Raw genomic sequence first — 21455 nt, 5'->3', positions numbered from 1 at the left:
TGGGATTTCAAAACGGGGCCTTTTATTTTTGGATTGTCACCAAAGGTCACTTTGCATTGTAGGCACATTGTGAAGTGTCAGAGGAAAAGTGGGTCAGCAGGAGAGAGGAGAAGGACCACGAACAGTGCCAAACATCTCCTTATGGGGAGGAGAATCGGCCACAGAACAGGATACTGTTGGTTTTGCTGTGCTGGATGAAGAAAAGGAAGGGGTGGTCGGCACAGAACCTGGGCATGATTCTTGCACATCGCAACATCATGATGGCCGCAGTGGCAGCTGCGGCCTCCGTGCCTTCCTCGTTGACCTCCACAAAGGACTTGTGCACCACCCTGGACAGATACAGGTCTTTCCTGGACGACATTCCAGAAAAGTCTGCCTTGGCCTGCTCGAAGGCATCGGTCATGCCCAGCGTGCAAAGGACGTTCTCCATGTTGTAATTCTCCTCCAGTTTGAATCTAGGGAGGAACACTTCCACCTCTTCTTCATCCAGCATGTCTGGCCTCGTCCATTCTGTGAATTTCTCATAAGTGATTTCTTTCTCCACCTAGAAGAGAGTAGAAGATTTTTAGATCCAGACCCGTGCTGCCCAACAGAACTATCTGCTGGGATGTGAATGCTCTGGGCTTTGCGGGGCGAGACAACAGTAACAGGAAGTGACAATAGCTTTAGAAACTGTTCACACGATCCCCTTGCGATCATAGCGTGATTATTGCTCAGCATTTGTTACCGTTTTCAAATCGATGTTTTCATCTGGAAGCATGATGATCATATTCAGCTCTTTACCCACATAGGGAAGCACCAGAATTTGGGTGAATATTTCTCCAATATAGGTTATTTTAAAGGTGGATTTTTTAAACATCATTTGCACAGGTTTCTCCTCATTCTAAAATGGAAACAGATAAATGTTAGGTTGAAATAAGACCCAGTGGACACATTGGACAAATTGACAGAACTGGCCAGCCTGGGTTCTACAAACACTTACTTCCTTGGTTTCCAGAATACCACCTCAGCCCCCTCTTTTGCCAGCCCATCTTCCTTGCCTCAGCCTCCAAACCCTGGGGTACTCAGGGCTCAGTCCTTACACTGCTTGTCTCCTGGTGACCTCAATCCTGTGACTTTATTTTTTTTTTTAACGTTTTTTATTTATTTTTGAGACAGAGAGAGACAGAGCATGAACGGGGGAGGGGCAGAGAGAGAGGGAGACACAGAATCGGAAGCAGGCTCCAGGCTCTGAGCCATCAGCCCAGAGCCCAATGCAGGGCTCGAACTCACGGACCGCGAGATCGTGACCTGAGCCGAAGTCGGCCGCTTAACCGACTGAGCCACCCAGGTGCCCCAATCCTGTGACTTTAAACAGAATCCCCCAACTTAGATTTCTAGCTGGGACTTCTCCCATGTACTCCACATATATTACACTCCCAAACATCTTACTGCTTACTTGGGACCTGCATTTGTACATTAAAGAAACCTCCAATGTCATATGTCACACTGGGCTCTTCATATTCCCTTCCAGGTCTGCTCTACCTACAATTTTCTTCATCTCAAGTGATGGCAATGCCACTCATCCCATTGTCAAAAACTAAGGAGTATCCCTGACTCCTGTCTTTCACCGCACAATGGACTCATTAACAAATCACACTGGCTCTGCTTTTAAAATATTAACATAAATGAGATCACACCTTTCTGCAGCTCCCCCTCTACTCCCAGGGAGTAAAAAAGCTCAAGTCCTTAAAAAGACCTGTAATTCTGACAAGAGCTTGTCCCGCATGCCCTGTGCTCCCATCTCCCTTTGCCCCTTGATGGTTCCATGGTCAATCCCAACAAGTTCGACCCCAAAACCTGGAGAGCCCACCTGAAACCGTACCCCCATCCACAACCTGTGTCCCTCCTCTGTGTCTGTCTCTGGGTCACTACCACTATCTCATACACTCTTCTTTTCTTATTTACGCTGTCTCACCCCCAGAAAGACCTAATCTTCATGGGAGGGATGAGTCGCTGGTTTTGTACACACTGTGATAGTACCTTGCACGAAGCCTGCTCTCAAACCAACATCTGCTGAATAAATGGATAAACAACTAAAGGACGGGAAAACTGAAAGGACCAGGCAAAATGAACACATCTTACTAGGAGAAAAATGCATTTGCCACCAGTGCATCCCCAGCCAGGCAGTAAGAAAGACCCAAGGACAGCAACCACATCTCAGCCAACAGCCCTCCTCCGCTCCTGATTCATGTGCAGTGTAAGACCTACAGCTGCTGTGAATCTGTCTGGCCCCAAGCTGCAGTCCCCAGTTCTCTGGGGCAGCACATTATTCTGTATTAGATGGAAGAAACTTCTGTTACCGCCTCCCATTGGTGCCTCTCAAAGGCTCGCCTGAACTGGCCTCAGCCACACCTGCCCCCTCGTTCCTCGTTCCTCATTCAGTCCTCGGCCAGTTATCAGCACACTTGTTCTATAATAACAGGCCAGGTAGTAAATATTTTCAGCTTTATGGACCATACAGTTTCTGTCCCAACTGCTCAACTCTACAGTTGTAGCACGAAATACCTAAACAAATAGATGTGCCTGTGTTCCATTAAAACTTTATTTAAAAAAAAAAAAAAAGTGGTGGGCTGGTTTTGACCTCAGGGTGCATGCGGTTTGCCAAGCCTTGCCTGAGGCAATTTCTCCTTCTACCCATCCAGGGCTCAAAGCCCCTAGTCTTAGAATATAAAAGGATCCAATCTCAGAAAGGGAATGATTCATTAAATACACAACTGTGTATATAAATTTAGTCTTATTTAGAAATAAAGGCATTTTAAAAATCCAGATGAACTAAAATCTGTTCACTTTCAGACACAATGACCTCCACCCCCCAAAGGCCTGTGCACTCAACACCTACTACCCTCCTTCTGTCTTTCTCCACTGGGGAGATGAGGAAGCAAGACAGAAGTCTTCACCTCCCCTCAGCTATGGCAGAAGCCACACCTGACAGAAGACCTAACTCTGGCCCATGAGATACAGAAGACAGGTTTCACTTTCTGAATGTCAGAACCCTGAAAGAGGCTTTGCTCTGCCTTTTGTCCTTTCCCTTCCTCCTGCCTGGATGACAGATACCATGACGGTGACCCTGAAAAAGGGCCACATACTAAGCATAGCAGAGCAGGAAGAGAGACAGTTGGTTCCCTGGGAGCGCCTGCCACCCCAGTACCCCGGCAGCCCTACTCCCTGCCCACCTGCAGGTCTCTGCTAGGGGACATGAACTTTCCATGAATCAAGTCCTAATATACATCTTATTAAAGATTAATTTCAAGGAAAGAAATAATTTCCCCAGGTGAAAACAGGGCAACTCATTTCAGAATAAAGCTCAAAGGGGGGCAGCTGGGTGACTCAGTCAGTTAAGCATCTGACTTCAGCTCAGATCCTGATGTCACAGCTCATGGGTTCGAGCCCTGTGTCGGGCTCTGTGCTGACAGCTTGGCGCCTGGAACCTGGAGCCTGCTTGGGATTCAGTGTCTCCTTCTCTCTCTGTCCCTCCCCCACTCGTATTCTGCCTCCCTCCTTCAAAAGTAAACATTAAAAAAATTAAAAAAAAAAAAAAAAAAAAGAATAGGAGCCCCTGCATGGCTCAGTCGGTTGAGCATCCAACTTTGGCTCAGGTCATGATCTCATGGTTCATGGGTTCAAGCCCCAAATCAGGCTCTGTGCTAAGAGCTCGCTCAGAGCTTGGAGCCTGCTTCGGATTCTGTTTCCTTCTCTCTCTGCCCCTCCCCTGATTGTGCTCTCTTTGTCTCTCAAAAATAAATGTAAAAAAAAGTTTTTTTCTTTAAAGAATAAAGCTCAAAGGAAAATACATTTCTTGAGAAACTGAAAGTTCAGGCTCATGTCTGCTTAGAAGATCTAACTCATGGTCAGTGATCCAGAACAGGCTGTAATTGATCTATTCTGTCTACTTAAGGTGTATGTGCAAAAATCTCTACAGTTAATTTAAAAAGAAAGAATATACTAGATTCGGTGACAGAAAAGATATAAGGCCACCACAAATAACCTCTTCAAATGTGGGGACAGCTCAACATGATGTCTATCCTATATACATGTCCTTTTGTTTGCTTGTTTTTAAACAAAAATTAGTGTTTGTTATCCTTATCATCCAAACAAGACTGCAGATGGGACATCTGTTCAGTATTTATTGAGTACCAACTACATGCCCGGCACTTGTGAGACAGCCATCTATCTGCCCTCCTCAGGTGGTGCTGGGTATCCAACCTCTGCAGTGCTACCCTGAGGACCCACAGGGGGCACTGTGGCCACTGAGAGGAGTGGGACAGAAATCCCCACGGGGAAGGAGGACTGTTAGGGAAGGTTTCCAGATGCTCCTGGAAAGGAAGGAATATATAGGTACTCATGGCAATGAAGACAGAGAAATGGAGATAAATGGGTAGGATCCAGGTCTGCAAAGAACCTTATATACCATATTTTGGTCCAAACTTTATCTCAAAAGTTCTAGAAAGCCAAAAAGACCTTAAGACTGACAACTGACATCAGATTTGTGACTGTAAGCAGAACACCTGGCAACAGTATGGCAGGTGACATGGGGAGCCAGACCGGAAGCCTCTGAGTTCAGAGCTACTTTTGATGACACAGCAAAGGAGAAAGGGAAGGCGTGATGGGGAGCCCTTATGCTGGACTGCTGAAGGCCATACAGGCCACAAGCTACTTGAGATGAGCTTTCTTGCAAATTTTAAAAACCAGGGTGAACACAGGGACTGTTTCCAAGAATCTCCTTTGTTAACGTGAAATATTTACCTTGCTGACTTTAAACGGTCTTTCTGTGGTCTGGCTTTTGTTAAACTGACTATCCCAGTTTCCTTTGAAATAGATGGCATTCACGAGAATCAGGTTCGTCACTGGGTCAACTGAACCTGGAGATAACAACTGTGTAATTTTACCTGAAAAGAAGAATTAAAGAATCAATGAATTTCCCCATGGTCAGAGAAAGACAAATACCATGTGATCTCACTGATATGTGGAATCCAAGAAACAAGAGAAAGGAATAAAGGGGAAAAAAGAGAGGGAGAGACAAACCAAAACAACAGACTCTTAACTATAGAGAACAAACTGATGGTTACCAGTGGGATGTGGGCAGGGGACAAGTTGAAACAGGTAAAGGGGATTAAAAGAACACTTATCTTGATGAGCACTGAGGAATGCACACAAGTGTCGAATCAATATACTGTACACCTGAAACTAATATTACGCTGTATGTTAACTAACTCGAATTTAAATTAAAAAAAAAAAAGAGTTTCCTGATGCATTCATCAGGGATAATATTTAAATTGGGCAATCCCCTTGTGAGGTACACAGATAAAGGAGTTCACAGTCCCCCAAATATAACCACATAAGGGGATTCTGGTCCTTATAACAACAGTAGCAACAAAAACTTAAAACGCCCTGGTAAGAAAAATACCATGCCTTCAAGAAAACATAAGATGAACAAAGAAGTATGTGCAGGCTGAATTCACAAGGTGGACAGAAGGGAATGCTTGGTCCCTTGAAGAAAGAGATTTGATGGACAGTCAGAAAGGTGAGAGGCTAGGAGTGCACAGAAGAGTTTAAGAGCTGCAGGTGAATAAGGGCCTAACCAAAGATCCTGCAATAACACACGGTAACTATACAGGATGAGACCTGTATCTGGCTTTTTCTTTACTGTACATTAACATTAACAACAACAATGGCAACAAAGTGGATCATTCTGGAACAGCTGTACCGAGTACTGAGAGACATCACAGACACATTGACAAAAACAGGGAAGAGCTAGAGAAAATAAGCATACACTGACAGTATTTCAGAAGCAGATTTTAAAAATTTACAGTTATTTAGAGAAAAGCATCATTCCTCTTTACATTTTGATGGTCTTGTGAAAGAGGACAGTGAGACCAACTAAGCTACTATTAAGATAGAGCAATGGTGTATTTTCACCTTCCGTCTTTTCAGCTACCCAGGTGTTGATGTGTTCCCTGGACTCTTCTGTAGCGTTAATAAAGTCGAGCTCTTCCATCTCTGCCTGGTAGAATTTACGGCAGGAGTCTTTGAAAGACTAGGAGAAACATAGCAACATCATCACATGGCTGCAGAAATAATCAACACTTACAGCTTATTTCTTCACTGCACCAAATCAGAATGTAGGCAATTTTGATTTACATACGTAACGTACAAATAAATACGAGGAATTAACTGAAAATCCTATTTCTCGTTTTTCAGCTACATTTAAACTTAGCTTCTAAACCAAGTAAAACAGTTGTCTGAACATCAAATATCAATAACTACCAGATTCTTTGAGGGATTAACTGCACATCAGTGAGGTAAGTACAAAGACACGGAGACGCAGCTACTACAGAGTGTCGTTCCTGACAAGCCGCTGCGTTTGCTCTGTGAGTCCTGCCCACAGCAAGAGCCACAGCTGCCTGTGCATTTCAGAACAATGGACTGGAAACAAGGGCCTGCTGTTCCATACAATGGTGGAAAGTGTATGATTCTACACCACCCCTCCCACTACAACGTTCTGTGATGATGGCAATATTCCAAATCTGCACTGCCCAAAACAGTGCCACGTGCTGCTATTGAATGCTTGGAATATTGTCAGTGCCACTGAGGAACTGAATACTGAACTGTAATTTTAATTATTTACACTGAAATTTAAATAGCTACATGTGTCTAGTGGCTACCATTTGGGATGGCTCAGTTTTAGAGAATGAGCAGCTCTCAAAAAAAAGTATAAACTGTATCATGTTAACAAAGTCTATTAAATGATGATGACATTAGTGAACACATACTTTATGCCATATAAAAGCAGAAAATCTGATAGAGAGTAAATGGAGTGAAATAACTAATTTGTGGAAAGCATGCTATGGAATGGTTTCCCAATCCTTCTTTTGACCAGCTTACAGCTAAATATTTAATTTCCCTTTTCAGGACTGTTTTTCTATTACAGGATTTCACATTGCTCCTTTGATATAGTGTCAGAGAGGTCACGTGGCACAGTAATGTAGCTACAAACACAAGTCCTGCAACTTATTAGCTGTGTGGCCTTTAAAAAGTCACTTTGTTTCTCGAAGCTTCCTTGTCTTTCCCTGTAAATGAGGATTCGGCATCCATCCGAGGACCAGATGAATTCTTATCATCAATGCTGTTTTATGAAATCTCAGCATGTCACAGACACTGCACTAGGTGATCTAGGTATATCGTTTTACTTAGTCCTCAGATACTTTGTGCTCCGCCAACTTTGCTGCTCTGCTGTTGCTCAATGCCTTTGAAAATGTTTTCAGTCTCTCAATCTAAGAAAATAGTCTGGAAGCAAACTGGGCACTCATGTATTGATCCTTGGGTGATTTCTACAACTTTTTATTTATTTAAATCCAAGTTAGTTAACATATGGCGTAATCATGATTTCAGGAATAGAATTGAGAGATTCATCACTTATATATAACATCCAGTGCTCCTCCCAACAAGTGCCCTCCTTAATGATCATCACCCATTTAGCCCATCCCCCTCCCACACCCCTCCAGCAACCCTCAGTTTGTTCTCTGTATTTAAGAGTCTCTTATGGTCTGTCTCCCTCTCTGTTTGTATGTTATTTTTCCTTTCTTTCCCCTGTGTTCATATGTTTGTTTCAATTTCTATAACTTTTAAACACGCTTGAAAATAATTATTTGCGGGACGCCTGGGTGGCGCAGTTGGTTAAAGCGTCCGACTTCAGCCAGGTCACGATCTCGCGGTCCGTGAGTTCCAGCCCCGCGTCAGGCTCTGGGCTGATGGCTCAGAACCTGGAGCCTGTTTCCGATTCTGTGTCTCCCTCTCTCTCTGCCCCTCCCCCGTTCATGCTCTGTCTCTCTCTGTCCCAAAAATAAATAAACGTTGAAAATAATTGTTTGCTATTTAAATTACTATTTTATAAGCAATGACTAGTCAAACTGAGGGAATATCTAATTATTAGTTGTGATTGGTATTGGATTCTTGGAACACTAAATTGATAAGAAATTATTGAGAAACACTCCTAAACCCTCTATCTTATATTTCAATATCAAAATAAGATTTGAAACATCAATGATTTCTTAAAAATATCCATCAGAAAAGAAAGTAAATTAAAGAAAATCAGCCAATTCTTTGTGTTTATTGGAAGTTTTGTTTCTTCTTTATACCAAAGGCTTATAAAAAGATGCGGCAACAGCCTAGGAAGTAGCTAAGACTGATAAAAATAAGTAAAACAGGCTGTAACAAATTCACACCATAGTGAACAAATCTTAGCATTATTTGACCTCGTGCTTGACTACATTTACTTTACTCCAAATATTTTAAAACAGTGAGTCTGAAGCAAGTTTAAAAACTGAAAAAAAATCATGTAATAGAATAAGATTGATATCCCAAACATAGAAAAAGAATAAATCAGTAAGAAAAAGACAGCCCAATAAAAAGTATGTAAAGAAAATTCTCAGAAAAGATACAAATTTCCAATAAACATAAGGAAAGATGATCAATCTCTTAATAATAAAAATTTAAGAGGTTAACAACATGCAGTGTTGATGATGAAGAGTTGAAATGAGCACTCCGCTGGTACCCCTAGAGAGAATGTAAATGGCCACAGTACTCTGGACAATTTCAATATTTGCTATAGCTTCAAAGCTTCACTCCCTTCCTCCCTGCTACAAATCCATCTTAGAGTAACACACGTACATAGGGCACAGGAGTCACGTACACTAACATTCACTGTCTGAATGCCCATCAGTGGGGGAATGGCGTACTAAGTATGTTTCAGTACATCCATACTTAAGAATAGCAGATAACAGTTAAACAGAGTGAGGTAGATCCTCATATATGCAAAGAATTTAAGACACAGTGTTGGGTGAAAAGAAACAAGTACAAAATAATACTTTGGTATAATGACGTGACGTAGAGAAAAAACCCACACAACAGATTTGTATATGTACGGGGGATACACATCAGATCTATGAAAGCTTACACCGGGGAGGGGAATGATGAGGTGTGGAAGCGGGTGTGAGGACTCTTGTTTTGAGTGCTTTATTTGCATTTTTATGTAACAAGAATATAGTCATCATGCAACAAACATATACTCACATACTCACATATTACTTGAGTAGTTTTTGAAAAATGATAAAAAGCATTAAAGCACTATAAATAAACAGAACCAGTATAATTAGACAAGTAACTTTACAAAAATTCTGCACTGGAAAAAAACAATAAAAATATTTGCATGTGTAAAAAGTTGAACAAGTATCACAATGCATAAAAAATTATTGATATGTAGAAAACAATGATTAGAAATACTCATTTTGATCACTTCTTTGTTTCAGCCAGTTCACTTTGAATTGTGTTTGTTCCATGTTAGTTCTTTTGTAATTGTCTCATCAAAGCCTCACAAAAATCTGGACATTATTTGTTATAAGGCTCATTTTATAGAAGATTAAAATTGAAACAGGGTTCAAGGGAATGCATGAAGTTAGTAAGTGGAGACCTGAGTTCATGTGCACCTGTATGAATTCATAACCCACAGGCTTTCTGCTATACTGTGTGACCCCTCCTCCCCACTACCCCGGTGTCTTTACTTTCTTAGTCAAAAACAGCAAGTATGACTTACTGAGAGGAAATCATAAGACTTCTCTCCAAAGAGCCTGTTGGCAGTTCTAAGCAAGTACCGTGCATCAGTCCTGTTGATTTCAGTAAGAAGCGACTGGAACCTCTGGTGGACATCACCTCCTCCGCTGCTCTTACTTAAAGAAAGTGTCTGAAATGAAAAACAGAATACAAATACCTAACTTAAGTGTGCCTTGACTGCAGGAAATGGATACAACACCAAACTCTGCCTAAGAACTGTACAGATCCTAACTAGAGCTTAAAAGAAGATGCATCCTGGGGCACCTGGGTGGCGCAGTCGGTTAAGCGTCCGACTTCAACCAGGTCACGATCTCACGGTCCGTGAGTTCGAGCCCCGCGTCGGGCTCTGGGCTGATGGCTCAGAGCCTGGAGCCTGTTTCCGATTCTGTGTCTCCCTCTCTCTCTGCCCCTCGCCCGTTCATGCTCTGTCTCTCTCTGTCCCAAAAATAAATAAACGTTAAAAAAAAAAAAAAAAGAAGATGCATCCAGTTGAAGACAAAAAGCAGCTCGAAAGCCACCCAGTTTGCCATCCTCCAGCACTTTCTGCAAGGAGTCAGGGCACTGCCCGCACTGGCATCAGTGGCAGTGCCCCTTCACACACCGTATTCTATGTGCTCTATAGGGCTGCAAATAAGGCTGCCAACAGGCCTCCCATCTCTGCAAACACAGGCTGCTCCTCATACTGAAAGGTCTGACCTCTCCCATCCATCCTTGGGTCTGGCTGGTGCTGTGATGGGGTCTGGCCACCAGAATGCAGAAGGGACACTATTCCAGGCCGGGGCCTTACAAGGTCTGGCAGCTCCATATTTAATCTCTCATACCCCAGCCACCATGATGTGAGGAAGCCCAGGGTATCCCGCTAGAGGCCACATGGAAGGTCCTGGAGAGCTGACACCACATGGGGGAACTACCTATAGGAGAATGGAGGCCCCAGACACATGATAGAGGCCTTCCTAGATCATGCGTGATCCCAGCTGACACCATGTGGGTCAGACCACAGAATCTGAGAAATAATCAGCCTTTGCTATTTCCAACCACTAAGTCTGGGACAATTTGTTTTGTAGCCATAGAAGTTCATGCAGCAATCCAGACATGGACTTCTGCCCTGACAACATCCAAAACATGGCAGCAGCTTTGGGCCCAGGCAGCTGGCAAAGGCCGGGAGGAAGGAGAGTGAGGAGATGGTAAGCAGAGGCTAGAAAGCCACTGAAGAAATCACTAGCAGTGGCTGGAGAAAAGGGGCTCCTGGCATGTCCCAGCAGAAGACACCTGCAGTGGCGAGGAAGGTTGGGCGTTTCCCCAACAAACCAGGTATCTGGCTAAGTAGATGTCCAGAAGGAATGGGGCTTGTAGCTGCCTAGGATAGAGTACAGGAAGGGAAAGAAGAGGTAAAGAAGGAATTGTTTCATTTTCTTTTTTTTTTTTAATGTTTATTTTATTTTTGAGAGGGAGAGAGAGACAGAGAGTGTGCAGCGGAGGGGCAGAGAGAAAAGGAGACACAGAATCCGAAGCAGACTCCAGGCTCTGAGCTGTTAGCACAGAGCCCGACACGGGGCTCAAACTCCCAAAATGCAAGATCATGACCTGAGCTGAAGTCAGAGGCTTAACCGACTGAGCCACCTAGGCTCCCCTAGGAATTATTTCATTTTCAAGCAGAATTTAAAGGAAAATTTTCCAACCTAAGACTTGGTGGGTAGAAAATTAAAAGGTTTCTTATTCCCAGCCTCTCCAGCTGGCAAATGATTCTAAATTGAGAAATGGCCTCAGAACAAAGATCAAGTCCAAGGTATGGGCTTCAAGGCAGGATCAAGTTCTACTTTATTAAAACCTGAGAAAGATGAAGGCAGACTAGGTGCCTCACAGACCCACTCAGCTAGACAAAGGGGCTTCTGAGCATCTTAAGGACATTGTCAGCCAGTAGTCTCATCCCAGGCCAACACAGAGTCCTGCCTCAAACAGGTTTGTGCATATTATCATTTATATCACTATGTCAATTATAAATTGACACATAGAAACCCCACAACTGTTTAGAGGAAAAACTCTGCCGACATCTCGATCTCACACTTCCAGGCTCCAGAACGGCGAGGAAATACACTTCTGTTCTTTAGGCTCCTCAATCTGTGGTACCTTGTTATAGCACCACTAGCAGACTCAGACATCCCCCCGCCATTTTTGAAGAGAATGTCACAAAACTCTGCACCCAGGAACCATACTAAACAACCTCAGAGCCCTGCTCCTCCTGGACTTCAAGCCCAAGACTGGACCTTCTGGGGTCTTGGGAAGGGGGTAAATATACCTTACCTGTGGAGGACTGGGAATCACTAGGGGCCAAAGGGCAGACCACGGCAGTCATCAGTAACCCAATGAGTTAATGCCTTCAGTATTCACATCGTTATACAGCCCCTCTTTGACTGACTTTGGACTTGGCCACCTGACTGGTGTCAGCCAACAGCACGTTAGCAAACATGATGTACCAGAGGCTTGATAAGCATTTGTACATTTAAGCTGTTCCTCTTGGAAGCTGGGTACTATCCTGTAAGGATGCCCAGGCTACCCTATCAAGGAGACACCACGTAGAAGCCGAAGGGAGGAGACAGCACATGGAGGAAGCCACATGGAAGAGGCCCAAGACCCCACACCAGTGACCCAGCTGGGACCGAGTGGAGCGGAGGCATCGCCCAACACATTCAGAATCCTATAACAGTAATTATCATCTTAAGCCACTAAGTTTTACGGTGCTGTTACTCAATAAGAAACAATTGAAATACTACTGAAAACATTTTTGGCTGACAAGTGCCACTCTAAGAAGGTTTTACACTTAAATGAGAAAATTAAAACAAAAATTTCTAATAATCGGGGTGCCTGGGTGGCTTAGTCGGTTAAGTGTCCGACTTCGGCTCAGGTCATGATCTCACAGTTTGTAGGTTCTAGTCCTGCATCAGGCTCTGTACTGGAAGCTCAGAGCCTGGAGCCTGCTTTGGATTCTGTGTCTCCCTCTCTCTCTGCCCCTCCCCCACTCACACTTTGTCTCTCTCTCTCTCTCTCAAAAATAAATAAACATTAAAATTTTTTTTTAATTTCTAATAATTGAAAAGCAAGTGACAATATCCAAAATATATCACAGAACTCAACTTGAACCTTGTGACTTTACCCCTACTCAAAAACTCAAACTCATGTATAAACTATCATCAGGGGTAGTGAGATCACTCATTCTTCTAAATGGAGCACACCACTTCCTCCCCAACAGATCTGAGACATCCATTCTGGGGTGCCCACTCGCACAGGGCTAACTCTCTGTCCCCATCCTGCAACACCAGCAGAGGGATCTGTCAAGAGCAAATCCTGGATGTGAAAGTGGAGGACCAGCCCAACTGACAAATTAATGGCATTTAACGGTTGCCCAGAAGTAGCTTCAGGTACATACCTGGGCCATCTGGGCTGCAGTGTTTCCCTTGGCGCCCATGAAGACCATGGACAGGGCAGAAGAGATGCTCATGGGCGAGAAAAACACATTTTTCGAGTTGTCTTCACCCAGCTTTTTCAGCAGACTTAAGGCAAAGGTGCCGTTTGCTTCTGAAAGAGTATCCATGACGGTGAGCCTGAAACAACAGATTTAAAATCAGTATCACATAAGTACAGGCTTACATGCTGACTGTATTTCACTCTGTTATTAATAGTTACCGTTTTGGTTCAGTGGGCAAATGGGTACCTACACAAAACTCTATTTCTTTTGTGGGCCCTCAAAATTATTTTGCATGTTTCTAATATTACATGAAAAAAAAAACCAAACAAACAATGATATTAATAATACAATCCTGTTTTGGGGGGGGACAGGGGACTGCTACGTGCACTTATCTGTGAGCACAGAGAAAGCGTGGAAGGTTGTACACTTGACAGCTTACCTGAGTTACTTCCTGGGGGTGGGACCAAGAAAGGACTTAATTGGCTTTTGCTTCTATTTCTGTATTGTTTGGCATGATGTGGGGCTTATATGTGTTGTTTTATAATTTAAAAACCATTCAAATGATAAATCCAACCACAAGGTTACACACACACAAAAATATGGTTGAATGCTTTTATCATGTGGGAAAGAGGAACCAAATTTTAGGGTAGCCTGTGGCCTGAAGATAAGAGATAAATCAAACCACATACGAAGTCATACAAATGCCTTAAAAACAAGGACTTTTGACCTTCAATTCTCCTTCTATGAAACCTGTGCTTGTGTCAAAGCCCAAACCCAGGGCCACGTTGCCCAGATCTGTTACTGCCCACAGGCCCAGGCCTTCTTGCCCTTTGTTCTGGACAAGGGCACTGGATAGCAGGTGCCTGCCCATGGCCGCCTCTGGTTACAGGCTTCAGAGGTCAGGGGTCAGACAGCACATACTGGGCATGTAGGGCATGTGGCCACATCCCTGGTGGCCTAGGCAGGGTCCAGAGGAGGAATAGTTCTGGGCAGTCAGGGATAGGGTGGATGTGAGAGTCTTCAAGCAGGTTAAAGCACAGTAGGTCTTTAGAAAGACCTATTATTGACTCCCCTTTGCCATGGGGGATCTGAAGTTCACAGAAGTGAAGTGATGTTTCCAGGCTAAGGAACTGAATAGCTAAGGCTGAACTCAGGGCCAGCAAACTGTCTTTCCACTGCTCCTCTAGATATCCCCACTTCAGGAAGAGCCTGAAGTACAGCACAGAGGGGTCAGGAGAGAAGGCAAGAGGCAGCAAGGGGTCCGAGCAGTCAGTCAGCTGTAGATGCAGCAGAACAGGCTGGTGGGGAGCAGATTTTGGGGAAAGCAGCACCTGCCTGCTCTGATATCACTTACAGAAGTTTACAAACTATGTTTCCCCAGATTGAGGAAATGACTCAGTTGAGCTATGGGGGGGAATCTACAGAACAAGGAAAGGGAGAGGCAAGAGGGGACATCTTCATGGTGTAGAAGGGAAAGGGAAGGAGGTATCTAACAGAAAGACCCCGTGAAGAGAATGAGGAGTTAACCATTCTTCCCCGAGGATGGCTTTATGATTATAACTACAGTGGTTGGCTGCATATGGGCAGCAAAGATATGCCCATACTAACCCTTGGAACATGAGAATGTTCCCTTACACAGCAAAAGAGACTTTGTAGATGTGATTATAGAAAGGATTTTTTTTCATGTTTATTTTGAGAGAGAGAGAGAGAGAGACAAAGCACAAGCAGGGGAGAGGCAGACAGAGAGAGAGAGGGAGAGAGAGAATCCCAAGCAGGCTCCTCACTGTCAGCACAGAGCCTGATGCAGGGCTCAGTCTCAGGAACCATGAGAACATGACCTGAGCCAAAATCAAGAGCCTGACACTTAACTGACTGAGCCACCTAGGCACCCCTAAATGAAAGATCTTGACGTGGGGAGATCATCGTGAATTATTCAAGTGGTCCCTAAATGTAATCACACGTATCTTTATGAGAGGCAGGCAGAGAAGAATTTGAGCAATGAAGAAAGCAATGTGGGGACTGAAGCAAAATGCTACCATGCTGGCTTGAAAACTGGAGGAAGTGGGGACAAACAAGGAATGCAAAAACTGCATCTCTAGAAGCTGGAAAAGGGGTGGTGACAGACTCCCCGCTACAGCCTCTGGGGAGAGCACGACCCTGTCAAAACCCCGGTGTTGTTCAGTGAAGCCTGTCAGCCTTGAGGCCTCCGGAAGCATGAGAGAACAAATGCGCTGAGCTTGCGGGCATCTGCTACAAGAGCCACAGGAAACTAATATTGCAATTTACATACCTGATAAATTTTATTTACTATCCTTGTTTTAAACATTTTGTTTGCAAACTCTATTTATTCACTATAGAGAATAGCTGGGGTGCTGAGCACTCCTGGTTTGCTCAGACTTTCCATACATATCTGAAATTACTAATTTCTAACAGAAGTACATAGAACATACACCTTATTAAAATTCTTCTGAAATAATGGATTCTTTGTTGATACAGAAATAACTTCAAGATTTTGCAGACCCTTGGGAACATCAATAGAAACAAAAGTAGCTATTCGATGGAACTGATGCAAAAATTATATTGTTTATTTGGATTTTACATCAGCAAGTGCTGCCTGCTTCTCAATTTTAAGAGAAACAACTGTGAAAACAGGTTTAAGAATGAAGAATTAGGTACGAGGACGTACCACAGGGCAAGAGGCACAGTCCCAAGCATTCCTGACACAATCCAATGTCAAGACTCAGGCAGGTGTCTGTGGGTCCCCCACCACACAAATCTTCCTCTTAGCTGGGGACAGGGACACCTCTGGCTTGGCCCCCAAGATGGCTCAGCCCCCACTGATGCTGGCTACCCAGCCCCTCAGCGAATTGAGAAAGCTCAAAGAGCAGTAGTTCCTCAACATAAAGCAGCTTCAGTCTTCTGGCTTTAAACACTGATCCTGGAAAAACCAAGCCAGGACATTCAGAGGAAAAGGCACAAGTCAGGAGGGAGATGAGGTTTTCAGTTCTGGCTCTGGGACTCTGAATGTGTTACTCGGTTCCTGCTCCCTGCATGAGGAAGAGGAGGCCAGGTAATCTGTGTGCCCTGCCGTCTTCGATGTCTATTGTTAACATGAATGCCGAAAGAAGAGCCAGAGAGGAGTTTACTCTTCAAAGCCCAAGGTGAAGTCTAACAGCATTCCATTTCTCAGCTGACAATGATGGATAGCTGTTAAAAGTGAAATTATGTTCACACTCAGGGCGCCTGGGTGGCTCAGTTGGTTGCGGCAGACTTCAGCTCAGGTCGTGATCTCACCATTCGTGGGTTCAAGCCCCACATCAGGCTCTGTGCTGACAGCTCGGAGCCTGGGGCCTGCTTCAGATTCTGTGTCTCCCTCTCTCTCTGCCCTTCCCCTGCTCATGCTCGCTTGTGCTCTCTCTCTCTCAAAAATAAATGAAACATTTAAAAAAGTTATATCCAAGTCCTATGAAAATTGTTAAATAAGAAAGAAACATGAAATCAATGATGGTTGTAGGCTTATTCCAGATATGCAGGATAATCTTATAGCAGAAAATAAGTTAATCATGAAATAACTGAATTGCCCACTCATAACAAATGTCCTTAAAACAAAAAGAAAATGGTACTTCCTATACTTCCTTAATGTGACAAGGAGTTGGGGCGCCTGGGTGGCGCAGTCGGTTAAGCGTCCGACTTCAGCCAGGTCACGATCTCGCGGTCCGTGAGTTCGAGCCCCGCGTCAGGCTCTGGGCTGATGGCTCGGAGCCTGGAGCCTGTTTCCGATTCTGTGTCTCCCTCTCTCTCTGCCCCTCCCCCGTTCATGCTCTGTCTCTCTCTGTCCCAAAAATAAATAAAAAAAAAATAAATAAAATAATGTGACAAGGAGTATCAGCCATCATCAATGATAAAATGTTAGAAACAGTTCCCTTGTGCCTCAAACAGGAACAATAACTAGTGATTACATTAAAAAGTTTTAACTTCAGAAAAAATAAATACCCATTTTTGAGTATATACTACACACTGGGACCTATATTAGTACTTTTCCTAAATGACTCTTATAACCTTGTAAAGCTGGTTGAGAATATCAGCATTTGATAAGCAAAGAAATGGAGCCATTGCTCTTTTATCACAAGGCTATACAAATGGTAGAGTGAAGGCTAGAAACCAGGTCTGCATGGCACTGGAGTTCAATCACTAAGGCATATACACTTCCAAAAAAAAACAAAAAACAAAAAAAAACAAAAAAGGAGAGGTGGAGAGCAAATTCAAGATACCTTTTTAAAACACAATTTTTGAAAGTTAAAAAACCATTAATTTCCAACAATGACTAAGATAGGTATTCCTTCCTATACTGTGTAAATGATCCTATAAATTGCTATGCCAATATTTCCAGAGCATAATTTGCAATTAAAAAAATAAAAATAAAGGACAGGGCGGCAGCACATGGAGAGGTCGCCTCAGCGTCTCTCACTCTACAGAGACTGCAGTGGAATCTGCATGGCTCAACCACTGGGAATCCATGATGGAGAAGAGGGGAGGGGCTTGTGACAACCAGCACATGGATCTTTGCAGACCAAGTTCATGCCTGCAGTGTCCACATAGTAATCCCACCTGGAGGCTTTGCTCATCTGTAGAACTAAGTCAGGGATGCACTCTGACCAGGGAACACACCAGAGTGGAGATCTGCCTGATTCAGATCATCAAACGAGGAGTTCTGCCAGCCCTAGAGCCCAGTCTGCCCATGCCTGGGCAAGATGCTGAGTCATAGCCCCACTCGCAGCTGCTGAGAGTGCCTTCCAGCCCCATCTGACCAGAAGGCCTGGTGACAACTCCTGGAAGCTGTGCTGCCCACTGGTGCTCAAGCTGAGAAGTGGGCAGGCAGAGCTGACTGCCCCCAGAGCAAAGCCAGTACCAGGTACCGAGGCAGTGGGATTAATTCACAGAGGATTGAGGGTAACTCCAGGACTCTCCCAACCAGACAGCCTGTTTGGGAAACTGAAGGTAACTTGGAGCAGCCTTCCCTCTCCCACCCAGGCAAGGTAGCTGAATCACAGCCCCACCTGCCTGTGGAGAGTATCTTCTGGCCCCACCTGAATAAAAGGGCTGGAGACAACTCCTGGGAGCTGTGCAGCCCAGGGGTGCTGAGCCAAGAGAAGGGCAGATAGAGCTGAGAATCTACAGAGTAAAGCCAGTGGCCCTGTTTAGCAGGGAAATTAGGGTGTGGATCAGCTTGAGTTAAGACAACAAAGAGTTTTGGGCCCCTGGGTGGCTCAGCTGATTAAGTGTCTGACTCCTGATTTCATCTCGGGTCATGATCTCAGAGTCATGAAATCCTGCCCCGCCTTGTGTCAGGCTCCACACTGGGTGTGGAGCCTGCTTAAGATTCTCTCTCTCTCCTTCTCCCTCTCTCCCTCCTTCTCCCTCTCTCCTTTGTTCCTTCTCTATCTCTTAAAAAAAAAAAAAAAAAGACAACAAAGAGTTTTACCAACTCTAGACCTGCTTCTCCCACTGCCTTGGAACAGGGATTTTTATTCATAGCCCCACTTGTTGAATATAGCCTTCAGCCTGTCCAACCAGGGAACCTAACCAGAGCACATGAAAAACATCCCTACACACAGAGGCACTTGAACAGAGAGCACTGCCTGTGCCTTCTACCATCTGCAGAGTGAAACCAGTGGCCTCACCTGAGCAGGGAACTCAGTGCATGCTCTGGCCTGATTCAGCCCCCAAACAATGAGTTGTATAGTCCCTGGGTTCTGGCTGTCTGTCCTGCCAAGGCAGGAAGTTATTAATTCACAGCCCCAACTACTATTGAATATAGTACCCAGTCCTGACCATCTACAAAGCCAGACCAGAAAATGCAAGCAACTGCTGAGCCTATCCTATAGCCTCACTTAAGTAGGGAACCAAGCCAGTAGTCCTATCCAACTGTTCTTAGCCAGTGGCACCCCACCATCTCCATCTTCAGAGCTCAAACAGTTGCCTCACCCCAAAAGAGACCATAATAATAAGCCCTACATGCCCCAAAACATTAGCAGCAGATGTAGCCAGAAACCCAGCTGGGCTTACTGGTGGAGAGCTGTCTCTCCCAAAACAAATCTATAAAGTCTAGAAGAGGAACCCCATTCATCAAGTGCACAAATACCAACATAAGGAATCAAGATCATGATTAATCAGTTAAATATGAGACCATGAAAGGAAACTAATAAAGCTCCAGTAACTGACCTAAAATAAATGGAGATCTATAAACTGTCATAAAAAGAAATCAGAATAATCCTCTTAAGGAAGCTTAGTGAACAAAAAGAAAATGGTGACACACAACTAAACAAAATTAGGGAAACAATGCATGAACAAAATGAGAAGTCTGAAAGGAAATAACAACCACCATAAAACCCCAGAAAACTGAAATCCTAGAGTTGAAAGTATAACAACTGAACTGAAGAATTCAGGAGTTTCAAAGGTAGACTTGACCTGGGGCACCTGGGTGGCTCAGTCAGTGTCTGACTCTTGGATTTCAGCTCAGATCACAATCCTGGGGTCATGGGACTGAGCTCAGCATTGGGCTCCATGCTGAGTGTGGAGCCTGCTTGAGATTCTCTCTCTCTCCCCCTCGGCCCCTCTCCCAAAACTTGTGCACTCTCTCTCGAATAATAAATAAATAAATAAATAAATAAATAAATAAATAAATAAGTAAGTAAGTAAGTAAGTAAGTAAGTAAGTGGGTAGACTTGTTCATGCAGACAAAACAATCAGTGATCTGGAGGACTAGACATTGAAAGTTAGGAGAAACAAAAATTTTCTGTGAAGCAAGTCCATAGGAACTATAGGACACAACAAAAAGAAACAATATTTGCATTATGAGAATTCCAGAGGGAGAAGAGAAATAAAGCGACAGGGAGTTTATTTAAAGCAATAATGGCTGAAAACTTCCCAAACTTGGGGAGAGAAATGGATGTCTACATCCATGACACCCAAAGGACCCCAAATAGCTTGAACCTGAATAAGGGCTACACCAACAACCATAATTGAATAGTCAACAAAGAAAGAATTTTTAAGAGCAGCAAGAGAAAATAGAGAAGTTACATCCTTAAGGGAACCCTTGTACGACTATGAACAGATTTCTCAACAGAAACTTTTCAGGCCAGGAGAAAATGGGATGACATTCAAAATATTGAAAAACAAAGAAACAAAAAAAACCTGTCAACAATTCTATGGCCGATGAAGCTCTCCTTCAGAAACAAAGAAGTTATAAAGACTTTCTCATACAAATAAAAGCTGAGACATTTCATTACTACCAGATCTGACTTACAAGAAATGCTAAAGGGCTAAACGCTAAATGCGTCAGGCTCTGAGCTAAAAGCTCAGAGCCTGTCTTTGGATTCTGTGCCTCCGTCTCTCTGTGTCCCTCCCCTGCTCATGCTATCTCTCTCTCTCTCAAAAATAAATTAAAAAAATTTTTTATTTAATTTAAAAAGGAAATTCAAAGGATCATAAGAGGTTACTATGAATAACTATATACCAATAAACTGGATAACCTAGCAGAAATGGAAAAATTCTTAGAAACATAAAACTTACAAAACCTGAATCAGGAAGAAATAGAAAAACCTGAATAGACCAATTACTAGAAAGGAGATTAAATTAGTAATCAAAAATCTCTCAACAAAGAAAAGGCCAGAACCATAAGGCTTCACTGGTGAATTTTACCAAACATTTAAAGAATTAATACCAATCCTTCTCAAACTCAAAAAGAAGAGAACACTCCTAAATTCATTTAATAAGGCCAGCATTATCCTGATACCAAAACCAGAAAAGGCTTTCCCTACTATTAGGGAAGACAACTATAGGCCAACATCTTTGACAAATGTAGATGCAAAAATTAATAAAATACTAGCAAACTGATTTCAGCAGCATATTAAAGTGATCATTCAGCAATCCCTATCAAAATAACACCAGCATTCTTCACAGACCTATAACAAACAATCCTACAATTTTTATGGAACCAGAAAAGACCCAGAATAGCCAAAGCAATCTTGAAAAAGAAAACCAAAGCTGAACGCATCAAAATCCCAGACTTCAAGCTATATTACAAAACTGTAGTCATCAAGTCAGTATGGCACTGGCACAAAAACTGACACTCAGATCAATGAAACAGAATAGAAAACCCAGAAACGGACCCACAAATGAATGGCCAACTAATCTTTGACAAAGCAGGAAAGAATATCCAATGGAATAAAGACAGTCTCTTCAGCCAATGGTGCTGGGAAAACTGGACAGCGACATGCAGAAAAATGAACCTGGACCACTTTCTTACACCATACACAAAAATAAATTCAAAATGGATAAAAGA

General features: G+C 43.4%; 1 protein-coding gene across 3 annotated transcripts in view; it reads right to left on the bottom strand.

The window, feature by feature from the left end:
• SERPINB6 (serpin family B member 6) overlaps positions 1–21455 on the bottom strand; it is a 33211-nt gene continuing 11756 nt past the window's right edge. For all 3 annotated transcript variants that reach the window (XM_040460471.1, XM_040460472.1, XM_040460473.1), the window contains exons 2-7: positions 13073–13247; positions 9632–9778; positions 5959–6076; positions 4786–4928; positions 728–883; positions 1–544 (exon numbers count right to left, since the gene is read on the bottom strand). In XM_040460471.1, the coding sequence (XP_040316405.1) occupies positions 140–544; positions 728–883; positions 4786–4928; positions 5959–6076; positions 9632–9778; positions 13073–13237 (1134 nt within the window). In that variant the 5' untranslated portion in view covers positions 13238–13247 and the 3' untranslated portion in view covers positions 1–139. The remainder of the gene's footprint in view (positions 545–727; positions 884–4785; positions 4929–5958; positions 6077–9631; positions 9779–13072; positions 13248–21455) is intronic.

Source organism: Herpailurus yagouaroundi, unplaced genomic scaffold (assembly GCF_014898765.1).
Source record: "Herpailurus yagouaroundi ecotype Mexico unplaced genomic scaffold, PumYag 250, whole genome shotgun sequence".
NCBI classification, from domain to species: Eukaryota; Metazoa; Chordata; class Mammalia; order Carnivora; family Felidae; genus Herpailurus; species Herpailurus yagouaroundi.
This window is presented reverse-complemented; position numbering and strand designations above follow the sequence as displayed.